The sequence below is a fragment of the Hemitrygon akajei genome, chromosome 26 (genome assembly GCF_048418815.1).
Source record: "Hemitrygon akajei chromosome 26, sHemAka1.3, whole genome shotgun sequence".
Lineage (NCBI taxonomy): Eukaryota > Metazoa > Chordata > Chondrichthyes > Myliobatiformes > Dasyatidae > Hemitrygon > Hemitrygon akajei.
This window is the reverse complement of record NC_133149.1, coordinates 61,509,826-61,536,157: the sequence shown is the minus strand read 5'-3', so window position 1 is coordinate 61,536,157 and position 26,332 is coordinate 61,509,826. Positions and strand designations below refer to the sequence as shown.

The window sequence follows — 26,332 nt, the reverse complement described above, 5'->3', positions numbered from 1 at the left end:
GTGACCACCCTCCCCACAGTGTGAACCCACCACCGTCTCTGCAGTGTGGATCAGTGTGTGAATGCCTTCCCACAGTCTGAGCAGGTGACCACCCTCCCCACAGTGTGAACCCACCACTGTCTCTGCAGTGTGGATCAGTGTGTGAATGCCTTCCCACAGTCTGAGCAGGTGACCACCCTCACCACAGTGTGAACCCACCACTGTCTCTGCAGTGTGGATCAGTGTGTGAATGCCTTCCCACAGTCTGAGCAGGTGACCACCCTCACCACAGTGTGAACCCACCACTGTCTCTGCAGTGTGGATCAGTGTGTGAATGCCTTACCACAGTCTGAGCAGATCAACGTCCTCTCACTGCTGAAATCAGTCTGGTGTGTCGGTAGGTGAGATGAAAGTGTGATTTCATTCCCAGTCTGAACAGATGTGATGACTGAGTGAATTCCTTCCCACAGTCTGAGCAGTTGAGCAGTTTCTCCCCAGTGTGAACTCGCTGATGTTCATTCAATTGAGATGTATTTGTGAATCCATTCCCACATTCAGAACAGGTGAGTGGCCAGTGTGAATTTGTTGATGTTCTTTAAAGTCTGAGGACCGAGTGAATTCTTTCCCGCAATCTGGGCAGGTGAACAGTTTCTCCCTGGTGTGAATTTGGCTGTGCTTCACAAGGCTGGTTGACCGAGTGAATCCCTTCCCACATTCAGAACACCTGAATGGCTTCTCCCCAGTGTGAATTGGGTAGTGCCTCACAAGTTTGGATGAGTCAGTGAATCCCTTCCCACAATCTGAGCAGATGAACGGTTTCTCCCCGGTGTGAATTCGGCAGTGCTTCACAAGGTGGGATGAGTTAGTGAATCCCTTCCCACATTCAGAGCAGATGAATGGTTTCTCCCCAGTGTGAATTCGTTGATGTATTTTAACATCTGATGACCGAGTGAATCCCTTCCCACATTCAGAGCACGTGAATGGCTTCTCCCCAGTGTGAATTTGGTAGTGTTTCACAAGTGTGTCTGATTCTTTGAATCTCCTCCCACATTCAGAGCAGCTGAATGGTTTCTCCCCAGTGTGAACTCGCTGATGTTCAATCAGTTGATATGACCGAGCAAATCCCTTCCCACATTCTGAGCAAGTGAATGGCCTCTCCCCAGTGTGAACGCGGTAGTGCCTCACAAGGTTGGATGACCAAGTGAATCTCTTCCCACATGCAGAGCACACGAATGGCCACTCCCCAGTGTGAATTCGCCGATGCACCTCCAGTTGAGATGACTGAGTGAATCCCTTCCCACAGTCTGAGCAGGTCAATGGCATCTTCTCAGTGTGAACTCGCTGGTGTATCTGTGGGTAGGCTGTGAGTGAATCCCTTCCCACACTGAGAGAAGGAGAATGATATCTCACTGCAATTGAAGAACTGATCTTCAGTGAACAAATGCTGGTGTTTTCTCAGCACCCCGGCTCCAGTAGATAACACTGAGTTAGAAAAGAAAACTTCACTTCAGACAGAAAACACATTTCCAGCTGGGATGAGATACTTCTTCATTTCCAAGGATTGACAACAGATGTGTTGGTCTTGCAAAGAAAATATTTGGTCACTCCTTATATATCCGGTCAGAGAGAGCAAAACTGACATGTTGAGATTCCCTTGCACAACTGTTCTGCCATTTCAGACCTGTAAGAATAATTGAAAGGACATCAATGCGTGAAGAACAATTATTCAGGTAAGATTTTAGTCTGTGGTGAGAACATAAGAAATTGGAGCACGAGAACGTCATCTGGCCCATCTCCACCAACCTGCCTTTACTCCATCGCCCTTAATCTCCCTACTATGGAAAAATCTATCCAACTTTGTCTCAAATACATTTACTGAAGAAACCTCCAGTGCTTCATTGGGCAGAGAAATGCACATATTCACCACCCTCAGGGAAAAGCAGTTCCTCCTCATCTCCATCCCAAATGCCCTGAATCTTGAGGTGATGTCCTCTAGTTCTAGTCTCACCTACCAGTGGAAACAACTTTCCTGCCTCTATCTTATCTATCCCTGTCATAATTTTACATGTTTCTATAAGATCTTCACTCAATTTGAGCTCTGGCATTACTGAGTTCAACTCAAGTTGAGATATACTGCAGGTGACTGTGGGAAGCGAGGGAGGAGATTGCTGAGCATCTGGTGATGATCTTTGTCTCATCAATAGGGATGGGAGAAGTACCCGAGGATTGTTTAACAAACGGAAAAAAGGTAACCCAGGAAATTATAGACCAGTGAGTCTTGCATCAGTCGTGGGCAATTTGTTGGAGAAGATCCTAAGCGGGAGGACTTATGAGCATCAGATTAGCGGTAGTCAGCATGGCTTTGTCAAGGGCAGGTTATGCCTTACCAACCTGATTGAACTCTTTGGGGATGTAACATTGATGAAGGTAGAACATTGGATGTAGTGTACGTGGTTTTCAGTAAGACTTTTGATAAGGTTCCCCATACGAGGCTCATTGAGAAAGTAACGAGGAAGGACCCAAGGAGAGCTGCTTTGTGGATCCACAACTGGCTTGGCCACAGGGTGGTTGTTGATGGTTTGTATTCTGCATGGAGGATGGTGAACAGTGATATTCTGCAGCGATCTGTTCTGGGACCCCTCCTCTTTGTGAATTTTAAAAATGACCTTGATGAGGAGTAGAAGGGTGTGTTTGTAAGTTTGTCGATGACACAAATGTAGTGGGTACTGTGGGTTGTCTGAATGGTTGTCACAGTAGAGCAGTTACATCGATAGGATGTAGAACTGGACTGAGAATTGGCAGATGGAGTTCAACCTGGTGGTTCATTTTGGTAGGTCTAATTTGAAGACAGAATACAATACTAATGATAGGACTCTTGGCAGTTTGAAGGATAAGCGCGATCTTGCGGTCCGCGTCAATAGTACATGCAAAGCTGCTGTGCAGGTTGACAATGTTTATAAGAAGGCCTTCATCAACCATGGGACTGAACTCAAAAGCGGTGAGGTACTGTTACAGATATATAAGGCCTTCATTGGACCCCACTTTTAGTACTGTGTTCAATTCTGATCATCTCACTACAGGAAGTATGTGGAAACTCTGGAAAGGGTTCAGAGGAGAGTTGTATAAGATGATGAGAGGCATTGATCAAGCAGAAAGCCAGAGGTTTTTTCTCAGGGCTGAGCTAGCTAACATGCAGGGACAGAGTTTTAAGATGCATGTAAGTAGGTACAAGGGGGATACCAGAGGTAAGTTTTTCCAAAGGTAGAGGCGGATACAATCAGGGTCTTTTCAGACACTGTTAGGTGCCTACATGGAGCTTAGAATAATAGAGGTCTATGTGGAAGTCAAACTCTAGACAGTTTTGAGAGTAGGTTTTATGGTCAGCATGATATTGTGGGCCGAAGGGCCTGTAATATATTGCAGACTTCTGTTTCTATGTTTAGATATGAACTCCTCATCTTCTAACATGTCACGGATCAGGCATCCTGACTGACCAACAAATTCCCTGACTGTAAACACAAAGTACACTGCAGATGCTGTGGTCAAATCAAGACGTACAAAAATGCTGGATGAACTCAGCAGGTCGGGCAGCATCCGTTGAAAGAACGTTGACTGTTTCTTTCGACGGATGCTGCCCGACCTGCAGAGTTCATCCAGCTTTTCTGTACGTCTAAATTGTCTGACTGTATTCCCTCTGTATGAGAATAGGCTATTTTTGCCTTCAATCAACCTGTGTCTTGGCTCAATTTGTCTGATTTTTGGTATCATTTCAAGCGCTGGTCATGCTCCACAACACTACAAAGTGAACTTGTTACTACATGTCGGATCCTGGACATTTTCTAATTACTGGGATCCCCTCCCACCCCCAGCTGATTGACAGTGATGAACCCATCGATGGCAATGACTATGAAGGGGTGGGCAGTAGTTATTCTCATTGGTGTGTGGCACCTTTGTGATGTGCAAGCTACAAGTCACTTGTCATCAAGAACAAGGTGTTTCATATCGTTATTTACACAGAGAACTAAAGTTGACGGGAGGATTTCTTTTAGCCATACAGCACTAATTTACACTTCCACTGACTGGACAGTATATTTTTGTTCCGAGGTACTGATCCTCGGATTGGCATGGCTGGGGGTCGCAGTATTTGGGCATATTCTAAGGGGACAATGCTGGTAGTGTCACCCATGGATGACTCTTTACCCAGAAGACACCAAGAACAAGTAAGCTGTCTATCTTTAAAGCCTTTAAAGATGGTGATCGGTTGGAGCTTAAAAGAGTTCAGAAGGAACTCAGAGTACAGATAAGGGGGGCAAAGGAGCAGTATAGGAGGAAGCTAGAACAAAAGCTGCAGAAAAAAAGCATGAAGGAGGTGTGGGATGGGGTGAAGATCATCACCGGATGCGGTGCAAAGCGGGGGGCAAACATAAGTAGAGATGTGGAGAAAGCGAACCAGCTGAACAACTTCTTCAATAGGTTCGACAGCACAATCTCATCCTCACCGCAGAACTCCACACCAGGCTTGTCTTTCTACTCGTCCTCCCTCTTACTTCCCTCACAGGAAAATAGCCACTCACAGGAGACCTTGCCCACGCCCAGGATTACGGCTGCACAGGTGGAAGGTCAACTGAGGAAGATCTGTACCAGCAAGGCGGCGGGACCGGATGGAGTTTCCCCACGATTACTGAGGGCCTGTGCGACTGAGCTGGGAGAACCACTACAGCGCATCTTCAACATGAGCCTGGAGCAGAGAAGAGTACCCAGACAGTGGAAAACATCCTGTATTGTCCCGGTACCAAAGAAACCACAACCAAAGGAGTTGAATGACTTCAGACCGGTTCCCTTGACGTCGCACGTGATGAAGACCATGGAGCGGCTGATAATACAGAATCTGAGGCCACAAACCAGGCATGCCCGGGATCCTCTTCAGTTTGCGTATAAGGAGAAGGTGGGAGTGGAGGATGCTATCACGTATTTGCTGCACAAATCCCTCTCTCACCTAGATGGGGTCAGTGGTGCTGTGAGGATTACATTCCTGGACTTCTCTAGTGCCTTTAACACCATCCAGCCCAAGATCTTAAGGCACAAACTAACGGAGATGGGAGTAGACTCTCACATGGTGGATTGGATAGTGGACTACCTGACAGAGAGACCTCAGTATGTGCGGTTGAGAGACTGTAGGTCTGACACGGTGGTCAGCAGCACAGGAGCGCCGCAGGGGACCGTGCTCTCTCCAGTCCTGTTCACCCTGTACACATCAGACTTCCAATATAGCTTGGAGTCCTGCCATGTGCAGAAGTTCTATGACGACACGGCCATAGTGGGGTGTGTCAGGAATGGACAGGAGGAGGAGTATAGGAAACTGATACAGGACTTTGTGATATGGTGCAACTCAAACTACCTGCGTCTCAATATCACCAAGACCAAGGAGATGGTGGTGGACTTTAGGAGACCTAGGCCTCATATGGAGCCAGTGATCATTAATGGAGAATGTGTGGAGCAGGTTAAGACCTACAAGTATCTGGGAGTACAGTTAGACGAGAAGCTAGACTGGACTGCCAACACAGATGCCTTGTGCAGGAAGGCACAGAGTCGACTGTACTTCCTTAGAAGGTTGGCGTCATTCAATGTCTGTAGTGAGATGCTGAAGATGTTCTATAGGTCAGTTGTGGAGAGCGCCCTCTTCTTTGTGGTGGCGTGTTGGGGAGGCAGCATTAAGAAGAGGGACGCCTCACGTCTTAATAAGCTGGTAAGGAAGGCGGGCACTGTCGTGGGCAAAGTACTGGAGAGTATAACATCGGTAGCTGAGCGAAGGGCGCTGAGTAGGCTACGGTCAATTATGGAAAACCCTGAACATCCTCTACATAGCACCATCCAGAGACAGAGAAGCAGTTTCAGCGACAGGTTGCTATCGATGCAATGCTCCTCAGACAGGATGAAGAGGTCAATACTCCCCAATGCCATTAGGCTTTACAATTCAACCGCCAGGAGTAAGATATGTTAAAGTGCCGGGGTTGATTGTATTTAATGTATTTAAGTAAACTACTTAAGAACTTTTTAAAAGCTATTATTAATGCTTTTTGAGAGAGTGATTTAGATGCATATCATATTTTTACTGAGTTAAGTATGGTATGTAATTAGTTTTGCTACAACAAGAGTATGGGACATTGGAAAAAATGCTGAATTTCCCCATGGGGATGAATAAAGTATCTATCTATCTATCCGCCATCTAAGGACCCAGCAATGCGCATGCGCCGCAGAAATGGCGGCGCCGCCAGCTCTCAATCAGCCGTTAACTCCCCGTCACTCGGGTAAATCGTGGGGCTGAGAGAGACGGAAAGGACTGGGACTGTTCTGAGGTGCAGGACCAGTGGGGACGGAGCTCATAGTAATGTTCCTTCAATCGCGATGCAGACGCCGGTGATTAAGCTCCCACCCGCGGCCCCGCTCCTACCTGCGTCCGATCCCTGCGAGCCTCTCATCTACTGAGCGCATGCGCAATATTCGCGACGGGCTGTGACGCCCACGCATGCGCATTTGTTTAAATAGGATTTTTAAAAAAAATCTGCAGATGCGGAAATCCAAAACAACACCCACAAAATGCTGGAGGAACTCAGGGGGGCAGAAAGCAACGATGGAGGGGAGAGAACAGTCGGCGTTTCAGACCGACACCCTTCTTCAGGACTGGAAAGGAAGGGAGGGAGAAAGAATGTGGGGTGGAGGGGAGGTGATACATCAGATTAGTCGGGCGTGAAGTAAAGAGCTGGGAAAATTGATGAAAGAGATAAAGGACTGCAGAATAATCATGATGATGTTGATAATAATAAATAAATACATTATTGATCCCGAGTGGGGAATTCTTTCGTTACAGCAGCGACATTTAGAAACACAATTAGCAGTGTGCAGACTTTACTAAAAATAACCCGGGAATAATAATATACACAATAATACTGCACCAATGCGCAATAATAATGTATGTAATAAAAATGCAGAGACTGTTGATCTCTGAAGTGTGTTCTCCTGTCGCAGAAAGATGAACTGTTGAATATGCGTATTGCCGTTGATCCCAAAGATTTTCTGTAAAGGCGTCAAATGTTATGGGGAGAAGGCAGGAGAACGAGGTTGAGAAGGAAAATAAAAGACACTGGCACTGTCAAGCACAGACAGATGGGACAGACTCAGACAGGGGTTCTTGTTTGGCACAGAGCTGTGGGGCTGAACACCGGTTCATTTACCACTCTCGGACCTTCACTGAGACCATTTCTCATCAGTACATGTTTTACTTGGAAGTTTCTGGCCTTAACTTATTTTTAATTCATCTCAGAACAATTCTCAACAAAATCTTTATTAGGTGAATCTTAAGACAGATTGTTCTATAATTTTCGCAGTCAATAATGCCAGGAATTCTTGGCAGAGCTATAAGTACAGATTTCAAGCGATCATCAGGCAATACAGCAGACTCATATATGCCATTAAACAGTTCAAAAAGAATATCTATGCCCAGATCTTCTAGGGCTTGTAAGCTGAGGTTTCCTCAAGTCCAGTGGCTTTACCACGTTTCATGCTTTTCATTGCTTTAGTTTTTTCTTCTTTGGTAATAGGTGGGCCAGAATTAGGGTGTTTAATATCTGGGGGTTCCCCTCTATTATCCTCAGACAGCTGCTCTATATACTGAATCCTCCTCCCACATACTTCATCTGGATCTGTCTGCTGATCTTATGCATTCTGTAGAGGAGGTTTTCTTAATTCCATAATTTCTTTAATTTTCTTGTCCATTTCTTTGCCGTTGTTAATATGGCCTTCTGCTTCATTGCATTTTTGATTTAGCCTTTCTTCCTTTGCAATATTGCACACTTGTCTGTTTAGCTCGCTGAAATGCACTTCATTATTCTTCACTAACCTTCTTTGTTCCATCAGATGTAGAATTTCTTGGGTTATCCACCCCTTGTTGGTGTGTTGTGTTTCTTGTATTTGGATTATCTCCCCTGCTGATTGTTGTATAGCATATTTAAATCTGTCCCAAATAGGTGTTGTTTCGTTTTCATTGATGTATTCTTCTACAGCTGTCTTGAATTGTTGCTAAGTATGCCATCTTTTTTAAGTTCTCCCAACATCGACTTCTCTTTTTTCCACATTTCAGTTTCTTTAATTTTGTTTTGATGGTTGCTATTACTGGATGGTGATCTGAACAACAGTCTACTCCTGAGTAGGATTCAGAATTTGTGATATTATTTCTAAAGGGTTCATTGATGGTAATGAAATCCATTTGATTCCTTGTTCTATCTCCAGGGCTAATCCAAGGACATAATTTACGTGGATGGTTTTTATACCAAGTATCACTTGGTTGTATCTGACACACCAGTCAGTAAACCTTTCTCCGTTTTCAATTTTCTCCCCAGCCCAAAGGGTCCTATAATATTATCAACCGTTTTCTGTCCAACTTTGGCGTTAAAATCTCCCATATCCTGAGATTTACATTGCCCTGTCGAGATCTTCATAAAACTTGTTGTTATCCTGTTCGTCCCCATCATTTGTTGGTGCGTAAGTTTGGATTATGCTGATGTTAAAAGGGTTAACCCTTAATTTAACTAAAAGCAGATTTCAAATTCTCGCTAAACTAAATACTGATGGAAGGGAAGAACAACTACTTCACAATTCATATTGGAACCAAATGGCAGTGTAAAAATTTATGATAATATAAGCAGTTGGACTAAAATTCAAAGAGGATTTAGACAGAGATGCGTTGCCTCATTGGAATTTTAAAATATCTATAGTGAAATGATTCTCAGAGAAATAGAAGACCCAGATGGGATAAAAATTTGAGGTGTTAACATCAACAATATAAGATATGCGGATGATACCATCCTAATAGCAAGTGCTACAGAAGACCTACAAATCCTCCTAGGCAAAGTAATGCAAACAAGTGCAGATTCTGGTCTAACCATCAACTGTAAAAAAAAGTATGGTAATATCAAAACAGCAGGATACTCCCAACGGCAAGTTGTACATCAGTAACCAAGAGGTTGAACAAAATGCCAGCTTTAATTACCTTGGTAGCTTTATATTGTTACTTGTTATTCGTTATTCAAATAACAAGCCATAGGTAACAAAGGGCTTTAAGGACATCCTGAACACTAAAAAGAGGGCGTTTGGAGATGGAAATAGGGAGGAGCTGAGGACAATACAGAGGGACCTGAAAGCCAAGTTCAGGGAGGTTAAAGACAGGTATAGGAGGAAGCTTGAGTGGAAACTCCAGCAGAACAACATGAAAGAGGTCTGGAGTGGGATGAGGACCATCACTGGGTTCCGGCAAACGAACAACAGAGGAGCTGAAGGCAGTGTGGACAGGGCCCACGAACTTAACTTGTTCTTCAACAGATTCGACACTGTGGCCCCTGCCCATCCCCCACATGATTCATCTGTTGTCAACCCCCAACCAACACATACTCCACTCTCCCCTCCTCACAGCCTCCCACCCTGCTCTCATGACATCCCTCCACCACCTGAAACCACCACGGTGGGCTTCACAGCTGAACAGGTGAGAAGACATCTGAAACTTCTCCACCCCCAAGCAAGGCTGCAGGCCCGGATGGTATCAGCCCCAGGGTGCTCAAAGCCTGTGCCCCCCAGCTATGTGGGGTACTTCACCATGTCTTCAACCTGAGCCTAAGTCTCCAGACGGTTCCTATGCTGTGGAAGCCATCCTGCATCTTCCCTGTACCGAAGACGCCGTGCCCCAGTGGCTCCAATGACTACAGACCGGTGGCATTGACCTCCCACATCATGAAGACCCTGGAGAGACTTGTTCTAGAGCAGCTCTGGCCTATGGTTAGGCCACACTTAGACACCCTCCAGTTCGCCTAACAGCCCCGACTAGGATTTGAGGAAGCCATCATGTACCTGCTGAACCATGTCTACGCCCACCTGGACAAGCCGGCGAGCACTGTGAGGGTCATGTCTTTTGACTTCTCCAGTGCGTTCAACACCATCCGCCCTGCTCTGCTGGGTGAGAAGCTGACAGTGATGCAGGTGGATGCTTTCCTGGTGTCATGGATTATTGATTACCTGACTGGCAGACCACAGTACGTGCACTTGCAACACTGTGTGTCAGACAGAGTGGTCAGCAGCACTGGGGCTCCACAGGGGACTATCCTGTCTCCCTTTCTCTTCACCATCTACACCTCGGACTTCAACTACTGCACAGAGTCTTGCCATCTTCAGAAGTTTTCTGATGACTCTGCTATAGTTGGATGCATCAGCAAGGGAGCTGAGTCTGAGTACAGGGTTACGGTGGGAAACTTTGTTACATGGTGCAAGCAGAATCATCTGCAGCTTAATGTGAAAAAGACTAAGGAGCTGGTGGTGGACCTGACGAGGGCCAAGGCACCGGTGACCCTTGTTTCCCTCAAAAGGGTCAGTGTCGACATAGTGGAGGATTACAAGTACCTGGGGATATGAATTGACAATAAACTGGACTGGTCAAAGAACACTGAGGCTGTCTACAAGAAGGGTCAGAGCCGTCTCTATTTCCTAAGGAGACTGAGGTCCTTTAACATCTGCCGGATGATGCTGAAGATGTTCTACGAGTCTGTGGTGGCCAGTGCTATCATGTTTGCTGTTGTGTGCTGGGGCAGCAGGCTGAGGGTAGCAGACACCAACAAAATCAACGAACTCATCCGTAAGGCCAGTGATGTTGTGGGGGTGGAACTGGGCTCTCTGACGGTGGTGTCTGAAAAGAGGATGCTGTCCAAGTTGCATGCCATCTTGGACAATGTCTCCCATCCACTCCATAATGTACTGGTTGGGCACAGGAGTACATTCAGCCAGAGACTCATTTCACCGAGATGCATAGGAAGTCATTCCTGCCTGTGGCCACCAAACTTTACAACTCCTCCCTCGGAGTGTCAGCCGCTCTGAGCCAATAGGCTGTTCCTGGACTTATTTCCACTTGGCATAATTTACTTATTATTATTTCATTACTTCTGGTTTTATTTTGCTATATTTCTACTCTATTCTTGGTTGGTGCAACTGTAACGAAAACCAATTTCCCTCGGAATCAATAAAGTATGTCTGTCTATCTGTCTATATCATGAGATGCTGGAAGTAAAGAAGAAATAAAAAGAAGAATTGGTATTACCAAAACCAACTTCTAAAAAATGAAACCGACTTTTCCCAACAGACACAATTCTATGATAACAAGGCTTAGGCCACTAAAATGTGACATCTGGTCAATCTTGCTGTATGCTTCAGAAACATGGACTGTAACACCAGAACTCCAAAGAAACTTCGAAGCAACAGAAATGCAGATTCTTAGAAGGATGCTGAAAATATCATATAGGAATAGGGTAACTAATGAGATAATGCTCCAATGTTCCCATACAAAAAGATCTTTAATAAGAACTTTAAGTGAGAGGAAACATAAATTACTGGGCCACGTCATCAGAAAGGGAGAAATAGAATGCCTTACATTACATGGCCGTATGCCTGGGAAACACGGAAGAGGAAGGCAAAAAAGAAAATATATGGACACTGTGAAAGAACTAACAGATCTAAGTGTGCGAGATACCATTGATGCTGCGTGCGATTGTTCGATGTGGAAAGCCATGATCACCCAAGCGTGTAACGCACAAACCACATGGAGAAGAAGAAGACATGTTTTACAAAAAATACATTTCAATGTTCAAGTTCAAAGTAAATTTATTATCAAAGCGTGTTAACCTGATGCTGTCTTCTTGACAAGGCAACTCAGTGCCCACTCCCAGCCCCCAAGGAATGGGACCAATTCCAAAGGGGGTGGGGTGGGTGAGTCTGGGACTTTGTGAAGGAGCCCTAACTCCATCCTCCTCATTCCCCTTTTCCCTTCCCACTCCCCTCCCTCACACTCCACTGCATGTGTCTGTGTGTGAGAGACTGCCTGCGCAGTCGCACTCCATCAACGATGTGCTCTCCCCCCCAACACACTCACACTCCTCTGTACACAGCAATCCTCACCAGCTCAGAAGATCCCTCCTGCACCAACTCCTTAGCCATCTGTTAAACGGTATAATCTTCCGATTCCTGGCACGTGGCACAGATGACAGTCCTGAGATCACAGCCCTGGATGAGCTGCCCGTTAACTTAGCAGCTCACTCCCTGAACTCCCTTTGCAGAACCTCGTTACTCGACCAGCCCATATATCAGAACCTTGCATGCAGGAGACAACATGCCATCCTTTCTTTTCTTTTAAATTCTTTTTATTAATTTTTAAACAAACATAAATGAAACATGAATACAGAGAGTTTGAGAGTACATAGTTAATAGTTTAAATAAACATTCAAATAGATGACAATCAATATATCATAACCTCCCAAACACATGGTAATTGCAAACAAAAGTAGTAAAAAAAAAACCCCAGAAAACTAACCGACATGGGCCATTGCATTATGTCAAATATATACAGTAGTGCCAATAACTCCGAACCTCCACCCAAATAATTAAAGATAATAAAAGTGAGGTTTAGGAAAAGACAATTTAACTCATATGAAAATGTTGAATAAATGGTCTCCAAGTTTCTTCAAATTTAACTGAAGGGTCAAAGACAACACTTCTAATTTTTTCTAAGCTCAAACAAGAGATAGTTTGAGAAAACCACTGAAATATAGTTGGAGGATTAATTTCTTTCCAATTCAATAAAGTAGATCTTCTAGCCATTAATGTAACAAATGCAATCATCCGTCGAGATGAGGGGGATAAACGACTATTATCCACCATTGGTAAACCGAAAATTGCAGTAACAGGATGCGGTTGGAAATTGATATTCAGAACTGTTGAAATAGTACTGAAAATGTCTTTCCAGTAATTTTGCAAACAAGGGCAAGACCAAAACATGTGGGTCAATGAAGCAACATCAGAATGACATCTGTCACAGGTTGGATTAACATAAGAATAAAATCGAGCAAGTTTATCCTTGGACATATGAGCTCTATGTACAACCTTGAATTGTATTAGGGCATGTTTAGCACAAATAGAAGAAGAATTGACTAATTGTAAAATTTTCTCCCACTGCTCAGTGGGTACAAGGCAATGAAGTTCTTTTTCCCATTCCTTCTTAATTTTTTCTGATACTTCTGGCTGTATTTTCATGATCATATTATAAATGATAGCCACTAAACCCTTCTGACAAGGATTCAGAGCTAAATTTTTTTCCGTAATGTCCGATGGACATAGTTTCGGAAAAGACTGTAACTCATTATTCAAAAAATTTCTAACTTGCAAATATCTAAAAAAATGAGTTTTAGGTAAATTATATTTATTAGATAGCTGTTCAAAGGACATAAAACTATTATCTAAAAATAGATCAAGAAAACATGTTATACCTTTTGTTTTCCATAAAACAAAGGCTTGATCCATAAAAGAGGGCCGAAAAAGAAAGTTAGATATTATAGGGCTTGATAAGATGAACTTATTCAAGGCAAAAAATTTACGAAATTGAAACCATATTCGCAATGCATGTTTAACTATACGATTAGTTATTTGTTTATTCAATTTAGATAAAGAAAAAGGAAGTGAAAATCCTAAAATTGAAAACAATGAAAAGTCTTGTACAGATTTACATTCCGAATTTACCCATTGTGGGCAAGCTGCTATAGTCGATTCTTGTGTCCAAAATATTAAATATCGTATATTAACTGCCCAATAGTAAAATCTCAAACCACCCTCTTTCTTAGGCTTCTGTAAATATTTTTTGCTTAGTCTAGGATTTTTATTCTGCCACAGATAGGAAGATATTTTGGAGTGAATAATATCAAAAAAAGATTTAGGAATAAAAATTGGTAATGCTTGAAATAAATATAAGAATTTGGGTAATATCATCATCTTAATAGCATTAATTCGACCAACCAATGACAAAGTTAATGGAGACCACCTGGTAACAAGTTGCTTAATTTGGTCAATTAAAGGTAAGAAATTAACTTTAAATAAATCTTTGTGTTTTTTGGTAATTTAAATACCCAAATAAGTAAAATAATCTGTGACAACTTTAAATGGTAAATGTTTATAAATTGGAACTTGCATATTTAATAGAAATAATTCGCTCTTATTAAAATTCAATTTGTAACCAGAAAAGTTACTAAACTGAGCAAGCAAGGACGAAATAACAGGAATAGATCTCTCAGGGTCGGATATGTATAGTAACAAATCATCAGCATATAATGATAACTTATACGTCCCTTCCCCACAGTAATACCCAAAATATTAGGTGATTCATGAATGGCTATAGCTAAAGGTTCCAAAACAATGTCAAATAGTAAAGGACTTAAAGGACAGCCTTGCCTTGTACCACGGAATAACTGAAAAACAAGATCTTTGATTATTGGTAAAGACTGAAGCCAAGGGTTTATAGTATATTAATTTAATCCATGATATAAATTTCAAACTAAAATTAAAATGCTGCAACGTATTAAATAAATATGGCCATTCAACTCTATCAAATGCTTTTTCAGCATCTAAGAAAATGACACATTCTGGCATTTTGGGTGAAGGAGTATAAATAATATTAATTAATTTTCTAATGTTGAAAGATGAGTAGCGGTTTTTAATAAATCCAGTCTGATCTTCAGAAATAATTTGAGGTACTATATTTTCTAGTCTAGTGGCCAAAATTTTACTAAAAATCTTAAAATCCGTATTCAGCAAGGATATAGGCCGATAAGATGCACTTTCAGTAGGATCTTTATCTTTTTTAAGAATTAAAGAAATAGAGGCTTCATAAAAAGATTGTGGCAATATACCTATAGTTAACGCATCTTTAAAAATTTTACAAAGCCAAGGAGAAAGTATAGAGGAAAAGGATTTAAAAAATTCTACAGTATAACCATCCGGACCAGGAGCTTCACCAGAATTCACTGAAAAAGTAGCCTTTTTTATTTCAGTTTCCATAATAGGTGCATCTAGGAATACACTATCCTCTGTTGTTAATTTTGGGATATTCAATTTTCTTAAAAATTCATCTATTATAGAAGAATCCTCAACAAATTCTGATTGATATAAAGAATTATAAAAATCTTGAAATGCTTTATTTATCTCTTTATTTATCGTCAGAGTGCCATCTCGTTTACGAATCCTAGTAATTTGTCGTTTAACCGAAGCAGTTTTCAATTGATTAGCCAATAATTTGCCAGACTTATCTCCATGTACATAAAACTGGGTTCTAGATTTAATTAACTGATTTTCAATCGAAGAGGATAATAACAAACGATGCTCCATTTGAAGTTCAACTCTTTCTTTATAAAGTTCTTTGCTGGGGGGGTCACTGAATAAATCTTATCAATTGCTTTGATTTTAGCAACCAATGTTAATATTTTAGAATTAGTTCGTTTCCTAACTCCAGCAGAGTATGAAATAATCTGTCCATGAATAAGTGCTTTAAAAGTGTCCCATAAAATTCCACTAGAGATCTCTGCTGTTGAGAAAAACAAATCGATTTGTTGTTTAATAAAATTAAGAAAGTCTAAGTCCTGCAATAAAATAGAGTTGAACCTCCAAGATTTAGCATTAGTAGATGAGTCCAATGTCTTAATAGATAGCTTCAAAAGTGCATGGTCAGTACTTACAATAACATCTGTAAGTAAACGGTGATCAATAAAAAAGTAATCAATTCTTGAATAATTATGATAAACATGAGAAAGGTATGAAAACTCTTTGTCATTGGGGTGTAAAAAATGCCAAATTTTGGTAATTCCAGAATCAATCATAAAGGAATTAATAAGAGAGGCCGATTTATTAGGAAGAGCTTGGGTGGGCTTAGATCTATCCATCGAAAGGTTTAAACAACAGTTAAAATCCCCACCCATTATCAGCATATACTGATTCAAATTAGGAAAGGATGTAAATAGACACTTAAAAAATTCAGGGCAATCAGTGTTTGGAGCATAAAACAACTTTTTGATTAAAAAGTAGACCAGTAATAAGCAAAAATCTACCTTGTGGGTCTGAAATGGTTTCATAGTGTATAAAGGAGGTTGAAGAATCTATACAAATGGAAACGCCTCTTACTTTGGCTTGGGAATTCGAGTGATTCTGTTGAAAACTAAAAAAGCATTGACTATCCACCTTCCTCACATGAGTCTCTTGTACAAAGATAATATTAGCATTCATTCTGTGGAATACTTTGAATATTTTTTTCCGTTTGATCGGATGATTTAAACCATTAGTATTCCAAGAAACAAAATTAATAATCTTATCCATATTGCCAATATTTATTACAATTAACACATAAGGTTAAAAAAAAGATGAACTCATGTATCTGGAAGAGGGAAGTAAGTTCAAGGAGGAACCGGAGGTCATGACACTGCAACCATTTTTGTCGTTTCGAATCAGGCCAGGAAGTAAAACTAAGTGTGAAGCAAGCAAAAAGAAATCCCCCTCCCTCCACCCTCAAAACCAAAAAGAGGCAAGCAAGCAATCTAATACTAAATTTACCCCATGTCTCAAGACGGCAACTCAAACAAAAAAAGTTAAATAAAAGATACAAACCACCCATATTATAAGAAAGGGTTAGAAAGATTAAAGTATGCAATTAGTATTACATATATATAAAACAAAAGGATTTAAAACAATAATTTAAAACCCATAATGGATAATATTGTATTAGTGTTTTAAAAGAAAGTCCTTAAACTTATTCAGACACATCAAAACAGATATGACATATCCAAGCACTAAGGTCTTTCGGGAAGAAGAAACAACATTTTATTTTTAAAAAAATCTTAATATTTAAATGTTAAAAATATAAAAAAGTGTATATGAACTTAAAAGAAAACCCAATGAATTACTTTCACAACTAACAGAATAATATAAAAAGAACTCAGAATAAACCAAAAATGGACTTTTACTGTGTGTAAGAAATACGTGTAAGCAATCACGTAAAAAAAATCATCATTTTATAAAAGATCCAAATCTATAAACTTATTTTTACATTAGTCAACTCGTAGAAACAATAAAGTGTTATTCTTCAAGGAATCCGCTGGAGATTTGAACAGCCGATAAGTTCCATCATTGAGAGCAACTCTCAAATATGCTGGAAATAACAGTGCTTGCTTGTAGCCTTCTTGATGAATTTCCGACATAACCGATATAAAACCCTTAAAACTTCGGGACTATAGTCTTCCAGAATACGGAATTTAAAATCTTGAAAGCTGATGATACCCTTTTTCCGGGCATCCTGAATCAAACGCTCTTTGGTATTAGGTCGTGGTTTCAAACTTGAATCTGAATGAAAACGAGAAATGCGATGTGCACGGTCAATTATTGGAGGGGTATCCAGTACTTCTGAGCCGAAGACATCCATTAAAAATTTGGAGAAAAATACAGTGAGATTGCCGTTCTCAAATTTTTCCGGAATCCCAATTATCCGGAGATTTTGTCTTCGAGAGCGGTTTTCAAGATCAGTGATTTTAGATTTATAACGATCCAGCAGTTGAAAAGTCGAAGCTTGCTGTTGTTGCAGAGTTTCAATTATGCGATCTCTCTGGCGAGCGGCATCTTCAAGAACTAAAATACTTGCTTGTTGTTTTTGTGAATCTAGTGTAAGTGATTGAAGTTTTGTGTCAATTTAAAATTTCATCCAACATAGAAAGCTTTGAGGTTAATTTATTCTCCAGTTTTTCAAGTCTGTCGTCCGTAAGCTTCGCAATTGCTTCTAAAGTTAACGGTTCTTTCGTCTGTTTCGATTCCTTTGCTTTAGACATTTCAACGAGTTGAAAATGATTCAAACAATTGAAAAAGATTTCATACGTCTGAACCCCTTTAGAATAGGTATAAAAAGATCATTTGGGGGGGGGGGTTTGTAGGTAAAAAAAAGTAAAAGGATTGGAGCGAAGCCTAAAACCGCTTCATTCCATAAGTGTCATCTTGAGACCACATGCCATCCTGGAATCTCATTCTCACCCACAGGACGTCCAATCAGTTCCCTGAAGGAATGAATAACCTCTGACCACAGCTCGTCTCTTCTCCACCCTTCCCTCCTCAGTCTCAGAGCCAGACTAAGTGCCAGAGACTCTTCTGCTGTGACCTTCCTTTACTTGGTCATCCCCACCATCCCTGACAATATCTAAAGTGATATCTGTGTTGTTCAGTTGTTCTCGCTGTTTCCCCCTTCCCTTCCTGACAGTCACCCAGTTTCCTGTGCTGTGTTTCTTGGATGCAACTGCCTCTCAAATGTCCTACCTATCACCCCTTCAGCCTGCCGAATGATCTGGAGTTCATCCAGTTCCAGCTCCAACTCCGTAATGTGGATTGTTCGGAGCTGAAGCTGGAAGCCCTTCTCACAGGTGTAGTTATCAGGGACACAGGAGGGTCCCCTGCCTTCCCACATCCCGCAAAGGAGCTTTCCACTATCCCGCCTGGCATCTCCACTGTTACAACTGAACAAATGAAAAGGGGGCAAAAAAAAAATTCTACCTTTGGCATGACTTTGTCTTCTCTGACTGAAGGCTCTCCTCACTGAAACCTCAAAGAATTAAAGCCTCAATGTCTCCGCTCCAACTCTGTCCACTCCAACAGTGACCGCTCCACTTGCTCCTGCCTGACTTGTTCTTGATAATCAACCCTAAATACAGATTGGCCACTGCTGAAAGCTCAAAAATAACCTGCCCTGAACCACTGCCTTTAATACTCGGTCGGTGAACCTGAGTGAATTACGTCCTCTCAAGCATCTGATCTCTCCGATTCACGTTGGGTCAAAGCTTGGTTGGGGGACACAAGGATGAATGACTGATCGAAACCCATCCCACATTCAGAGCAGGTGACCACCCTCACCACAGTGTGAATTCACCACTGTCTCTGCAGTGTGGATCACTGTGTGAATGCCTTCGCACAGTCTGAGCAGGTGACCACCCTCCCCACAGTGTGAACCCACCACTGTCTCTGCAGTGTGGATCAGTGTGTGAATGCCTTCGCACAGTCTGAGCAGGTGACCACCCTCCCCACAGTGTGAACCCACCACTGTCTCTGCAGTGTGGATCAGTGTGTGAATGCCTTCGCACAGTCTGAGCAGGTGACCACCCTCCCCACCGTGTGAACCCACCACTGTCTCTGCAGTGTGGATCAGTGTGTGAATGCCTTCGCACAGTCTGAGCAGGTGACCACCCTCCCCACAGTGTGAACCCACCACTGTCTCTGCAGTGTGGATCAGTGTGTGAATCCCTTCCCACAGTCTGAGCAGGTGACCACCCTCCCCACAGTGTGAACCCACCACTGTCTCTGCAGTGTGGATCAGTGTGTGAATGCCTTCCCACAGTCTGAGCAGGTGACCACCCTCCCCACAGTGTGAACCCACCACTGTCTCTGCAGTGTGGATCAGTGTGTGAATCCCTTCCCACAGTCTGAGCAGGTGACCACCCTCCCCACAGTGTGAACCCACCACTGTCTCTGCAGTGTGGATCAGTGTGTGAATGCCTTCCCACAGTCTGAGCAGGTGACCACCCTCCCCACAGTGTGAACCCACCACTGTCTCTGCAGTGTGGATCAGTGTGTGAATGCCTTCCCACAGTCTGAGCAGGTGACCACCCTCCCCACAGTGTGAACCCAACACTGTCTCTGCAGTGTGGATCAGTGTGTGAATCCCTTCCCACAGTCTGAGCAGGTGACCACCCTCCCCACAGTGTGAACCCACCACTGTCTCTGCAGTGTGGATCAGTGTGTGAATGCCTTCCCACAGTCTGAGCAGGTGACCACCCTCCCCACAGTGTGAACCCACCACTGTCTCTGCAGTGTGGATCAGTGTGTGAATCCCTTCCCACAGTCTGAGCAGGTGACCACCCTCCCCACAGTGTGAACCCACCACTGTCTCTGCAGTGTGGATCAGTGTGTGAATGCCTTCCCACAGTCTGAGCAGGTCAACGTCCTCTCACTGCTGAAAACAGTCTGGTCTTTTGTTAGCCGAGATGAATGTATGCATTAATTCCCACAGTCAGAGCAGATGAACAGCTTCTATACAGTGTGAACTCGCTGATGTTCGCTCAGTAATGTCTGAGTGAATTCCTTCCCGTCTGAGCAGTTGATGTTCAGTCAGTTGAAATGTCTGAGCGAATTCATTCCCACAATCAGAACAGGTGACTGGCGTCCCCCAGTGTGAACTCGCTGATGGACTTTGAAGCCTGATGACTGAGTGAATCCCTTTCCACAATCTGAGCAGGTGAACGGTTTCTCCCCAGTGTGAATTCGGCAGTGCCTCACCAGGTTGGATGACTCAGTGAATCCCTTCCCACATTCAGAGCAGGTGAATGGCTTCTCCCCAGTGTGAATTCGGCAGTGCTTCACGAGGTGAGATGAGTCAGTGAATCCTTTCCCACATTCAGAGCATGTGAATGGCTTCTCCCCAGTGTGAATTCGGCTGTGCTTCACAAGGGAGTCTGAATCAGCGAATCCCTTCCCACATTCAGAGCAGCTGAACGGTTTCTCCCCAGTGTGAATTCGCTGATGTACTTTCAGATGAGATGACTGAGTGAACCCCTTCCCACATTCAGAGCACGTGAATGGCTTCTCCCCAGTGTGAATTCGGCTGTGCTTCACAAGGTGGGATGAATCAGTGAATCCCTTCCCACATTCAGAGCAGCTGAACGGTTTCTCCCCAGTGTGAACACGCTGATGTACCTTCAGATGAGATGACCGAGTGAATCTTTTCCCACATTCAGAGCACGTGAATGGCTTCTCCCCAGTGTGAATTTGGCAGTGCTTCACAAGGGAGTATGACGCAGTGAATCCCTTCCCACATTCAGAGCAAGTGAATGGCCTCTCCCCAGTGTGAACTCGCTGATGCACCTTCAGATGCGATGAGTGAGTGAATCCCTTCCCACATTCAGAGCAGCTGAAAGGTTTCTCCCCAGTGTGAATTTGCTGATACACCTTCAGTTGAGATGACTTAGTGAATCTTTTCCCACATTCAGAGCAGCTGAACGGTTTCTCCCCAGTGTGAATTCGCTGATACACCTTCAGTTGATACGACTGAGTAAATCCCTCCCCACATTCGGAGCAAGTATATGGCTTCTCCCCAGTGTGAACTCGCTGGTGTCTTTGTAGTGTGGATGAATGAGTGAATCGCTTCCCACATTCAGAGCATGTGAATGGCTTCTCCCCGGTGTGAATTCGGTAGTGCTGCACAAGGTGGGATGAGTCAGCGAATCCCTTCCCACATTCAGAGCAGCTGAACGGTTTCTCCCCAGTGTGAACACGCTGATGGACCTTCAGATGAGATGACCGAGTGAATCTTTTCCCACATTCAGAGCACGTGAATGGCTTCTCCCCAGTGTGAATTCGGCTGTGCTTCACAAGGGAGTCTGAATCAGCGAATCCCTTCCCACATTCAGAGCAGCTGAACGGTTTCTCCCCAGTGTGAATTCGCTGATGTACTTTCAGATGAGATGACTGAGTGAACCCCTTCCCACATTCAGAGCAGGTGAATGGCTTCTCCCCAGTGTGAATTCGGTAGTGCTGCACAAGGTGGGATGAGTCAGCGAATCCCTTCCCACATTCACAGCAGCTGAAAGGTTTCTCCCCAGTGTGAATTCGCTGATGAACCTTCAGTTGATATGACTGAGTAAATCCCTTCCCACATTCGGAGCAAGTGAATGGCTTCTCCCCAGTGTGAACTCGCTGGTGTCTCTGTAGTGTGGTTGAATGAGTGAATCTCTTTCCACAGTCTGAGCAGGTGAACGGCATCTTCTCAGTGTGAACTCGCTGGTGTTCATTCAGTTGGGATGATTGAGTGAATCCTTTCCCACATTCAGAGCAGGTGATTGGCCTCTCCCAGGTGTGAACTCACTGGTGTCACTGTGGCGTGGTTGAGTGTGTGAATGCCTTCCCACCATGTAAACAGGTTACCGTCCTCTCACTGGTGAATTTTTGGATCTATCTTTAGCATCGACAACGGAATGAACTGCTTCCCGCTTGCAGAACAGGTGGAGCGTCTCACTGTGGTGTGAACTTGCTGATGTATTTTCAGACTGGATGACTGAGTAGTTCCCCTCCCTCACACAGAGCAGGTGAATGGCCTCTCTCCACTGTGAACTCACTGGTGTGTCTGTGAGTAGGCTGTGAGTGAATCCCTTCCCACACTGAGAGAAGGAGAATGATATCTCACTGCGATCAATCATCTGGCGATTCAGACAGTCAGATGTTTGAATCCCTTGCACAATCAATGCAGTTGAAGAACTGATCTTCAGTGAACAAATGCTGGTGTGTTCTCAGCACCCCGGTTCCAGTGGATTTCACAGAGTTACAGCAGAAAACTTCAACTCAGACACAAAACACATTTCCAGCTGGGATGAGATAATTCATCTCCAAGAATCAAAAACAGATGTATTGTTGTTGCAAAGAAAAGATTTGGCCACTCCTTATATATCCAGAAAGAGACAGCAAAGAGACACTGCACAAGTGTTCTGCCATTTCAAACCTGTAAAAATATTTGAAAGGACATCAATGCGTGAAGGACAATTTTTTCAAGTGAGATTTTAGTCTGTGGTGAGAACGTAAGAAATTGGAGCACGAGAACGTCACCTGGCCCATCTCCACCAACCTGCCTTTTCCCCATCACCCTTAATTTCCCTACTTTGCAAAAATCTATCCAACTTTGTCTCCAATGCATTTACTGAGGTAGCCTCCACTGCTTCATTGGGCAGAGAAATCCACAGATTCATCACAGTTCTTCATCTCCATCCCAAATGCCCCCAATGTTAAAGTTCTAGTCCCATCTACTAGTGCAAACAACTTTCCTGCCGCAATCTTATCTATCCATTTCATCATTTTACATGTTTCTATAAGATCTCTCAATGTGAGCTCTGGCTCCATCATAATATTACCCAGTTCATCTCATGTTGAGATATACCGCAGGTGACTGTGGGAAGCGAGGGAGGAGATTGCTGAGCATCTGGCGATGATCTTTTTATCATCAATAGGGATGGGAGAAGCACCCGAGGATTGTTCAAGAAAGGGAGTAGAGGTAACCCAGGAAATTATAGACCAGTGAGTCTTGCATCAGTCGTGGGCAATTTGTTGGAGAAGATCCTAAGCGGGAGGACTTATGAGCATCAGGTTAGGGGTAGTCAGCATGGCTTTGTCAAGGGCAGGTCATGCCTTACCAACCTGACTGAACTCTTTGGGGATGTAACATTGATGAAGGTAGAACATTGGATGTAGTGTACGTGGTTTTCAGTAAGACTTTTGATAAGTTTCCCCATACGAGGCTCATTGAGAAAGTAACGAGGAAGGATCCAAGGAGAGCTGCTTTGCGGATCCACAACTGGCTTGGCCACAGAAGGCAAAGAGTGGTTGTCGATGGTCTGTATTCTGCATGGAGGATGTGACCAGTGATATTCTGCAGCGATCTGTTCTGGGACCCCTCCTCTCTCCTCATTCTGACTTTTAAAAATGACCTTGATGAGGAAGTAGAAGGGTGGGTGTGTAAGTTTGTCGATGACACAAATGTAGTGGGAACTGTGGATAGTCTGAATGGTTGTCACAGTAGAGCGTTACATCGATAGGATGTAGAACTGGACTGAGAATTGGCAGATGGAGTTCAACCTGGTGGTTCATTTTGGCAGGTCCAATTTGAAGACAGAATACAATATTAATGATAGGACCCTTGGCAGTTTGGAGGATCAGCGAGATCTTGGGATCTGTGTCAATAGTTCATGCAGAGCTGCTACGCAGCTGGACAATGTTTTTAAGAAGGCCTTCATCAGCCATGGGACTGAGTTCAAAAGCGGTGAGGTACTATTACAGATATAAAAGGCCTTCGTTAGGCCCTACTTTTAGCACTGTGTTCAATTCTGATCACCTCACTACTGGAAAAAATGCTCTAAATAGGGTGCAGAGGAGATTTACAAGGATGTTGCTTGGATTGGAGAGCTTGCCTTATAATAATAGGTTGAGTAAACTTTGGAGTGATGGAAAATGAGAGGTGACCTGAGAGAGTTGTATAAGATGATGAGAGGCATTGATCGTGTGGATAGCCAGAGGTTTTTTCCCAGGGCTGAGCTAGCTAACATGCGGGGGCATAGTTTTAAGGTGCTTGGAAGTAGGTACAAGGGGGATACCAGAGGTAATTTTTTCGCACAGAGAGTGGTGGGTGCATGGAATGCACTGCCAGCGACGGTGGTAGAGGCGGATAAAATCAGGGTCTTTTCAGACACTGTTAGGTACGTACGTGGAGCTTAGAATAATAGAGGTCTATGTGGTAGTCAAACTCTAGACAGTTTCAAGAGTAGGTTTTATGGTCAGCATGATATTGTGGGCCGAAGGGCCTGTAATATATTGCAGACTTCTGTTTCTATGTTTAGATATGAACTCCTCATCTTCTAACATGTCACGGATCAGGCATCCTGACTGACCAACAAATTCCCTGACTGTAAACACAAAGTACACTGCAGATGCTGTGGTCAAATCAAGACGTACAAAAATGCTGGATGAACTCAGCAGGTCGGGCAGCATCCGTTGAAAGAACGTTGACTGCTTCTTTCGACGGATGCTGCCCGACCTGCTGAGTTCATCCAGCTTTTCTGTACGTCTAAATTCTCTGACTGTATTCCCTCTGTATGAGAATAGGCTATTTTTGCCTTCAATCAACCTGTGTCTTGGCTCAATTTGTCCTGATTTTTGGTATCATTTCAAGCGCTGGTCATGCTCCACAACACTACAAAGTGAACTTGTTACTACATGTCGGATCCTGGACATTTTCTAATTACTGGGATCCCCTTCCACCCCCAGCTGATTGACAGTGATGAACCCATCGATGGCAATGACTATGAAGGGGTGGGCAGTAGTTATTCTCATTGGAATGGGGCACCTTTGTGATGTGCAAGCTACAAGTCACTTGTCATCAAGAACAAGGTGTTTCATATCGTTATTTACACAGAGAACTAAAGTTGACGGGAGGATTTCTTTTAGCCATACAGCACTAATTTACACTTCCACTGACTGGACAGTATATTTTTGTTCCGAGGTACTGATCCTCGGATTGACATGGCTGGAGGTCGCAGTATTTGGGCATATTCTAAGGGGACAATGCTGGTAGTGTCACCCATGGCTGCCTCCTTACCCAGCAGACACCAAGAACAAGAAACCTGTCTATCCGCGATTCAAGGACCCAGCAATGCGCATGCGCCGCAGAAATGGCGGCGCCGCCAGCTCTGAATCAGCCGTTAACTCCCCGTCACTCGGGTAAATCGTGGGGCTGAGAGAGACGGAAAGGACTGGGACTGTCCTGAGGTGCCGGACCTGTGGGGACGGAGCTCATAGTAATGTTCCTTCAATCGCGGTGCAGACGCCGTTAATTAAGTTCCCCCCCGCGGCCCTGCTCCTACCTGCGTCCGATCCCTGCGAGCCTCTCATCTACTGAGCGCATGCGCAATATTCGCGATTGGCTGTGACGCACACGCATGCGCATTTGTTTAAACAGGATTAAAAAAAAATCTGCAGATGAGGAAATCCAAAACAACACCCACAAAATGCTGGAGGAACTCAGGGGGGCAGAAAGCAACGATGGAGGGGAGAGAACAGTCGGCGTTTCAGACCGAGACCCTTCTTCAGAACCGGAAAGGAAGGGAGGGAGAAAGAATGTGGGGTGGAGGGGAGGTGATACATCAGATTAGTCGGGCGTGAAGTAAAGAGTTGGGAAAATTGATGAAAGAGATAAAGGACTGCAGAATAATCATGATGATGTTGATAATAATAAATAAATACATTATTGATCCCGAGTGGGGAATTCTTTCGTTACAGCAGCGACATTTAGAAACACAATTAGCAGTGTGCAGACTTTACTAAAAATAAACCGGGAATAATAATATACACAATAATACTGCACCAATGCGTAATAATAATGTATGAAATAAAAATGCAGAGACTGTTGATCTCTGAAGTGTGTTCTCCTGTCGCAGAAAGATGAACTGTTGAATATGCGTATTGCCGTTGATCCCAAAGATTTTCTGTAAAGGCGTCAAATGTTATGGGGAGAAGGCAGGAGAATGAGGTTGAGAAGGAAAATAAAAGATACTGGGACAGGTACACAATGAGGAAACTTTAGAGAGCGATCTGTCAAGCACAGACAAATGGGACAGACTCAGACAGGGTTTTACTTGGAAGTTTCTGGCCTTAACTTATTTTTAATTCGTCTCAGAACAATTCTCAACAAAATCTTTATTAGGTGAATCTTAAGACAGATTGTTCTATAATTTTCGCAGTCATTAATTCCAGGAATTCTTGGCAGAGCTATAAGTACAGATTTCAAGCAATCATCAGGCAATACAGCAGACTCATATATGCCATTAAACAGTTCAAAAAGAATATCTATGCCCAGATCTTCTAGGGCTTGTAAACTGAGGTTTCC

General features: G+C 43.4%; 1 protein-coding gene across 1 annotated transcript; it reads right to left on the bottom strand.

Annotated features, from left to right (window-relative positions):
- On the bottom strand, positions 1 to 25,332 carry LOC140716976 (uncharacterized). Its single transcript, XM_073030182.1, has 3 exons — positions 25,311 to 25,332; positions 20,101 to 22,402; positions 1 to 1,329 (listed from the first exon to the last, which is right to left on the bottom strand). Exons 2-3 carry the CDS (start codon positions 21,667 to 21,669, stop codon positions 499 to 501), a joined length of 2,400 nt encoding a protein of 799 aa, XP_072886283.1. The 5' UTR covers positions 21,670 to 22,402; positions 25,311 to 25,332; the 3' UTR covers positions 1 to 498.
- Positions 25,333 to 26,332: the final 1,000 nt, after the last annotated feature.

What these genes read in the sequence shown, in the direction of transcription:
- LOC140716976 (XM_073030182.1), bottom strand. Translation starts at nt 21,669, where the DNA reads ATGCCGTTCACCTGCTCAGACTGTGGAAAGAGATTCACTCATTCAACC. An exon ending in CTCAGTCATCAGGCTTCAAA is followed by an intron (nt 1,330 to 20,100) that starts GTCCATCAGCGA and finishes GCCTACCCACAG; the next exon opens with ATACACCAGCGAGTTCACAC.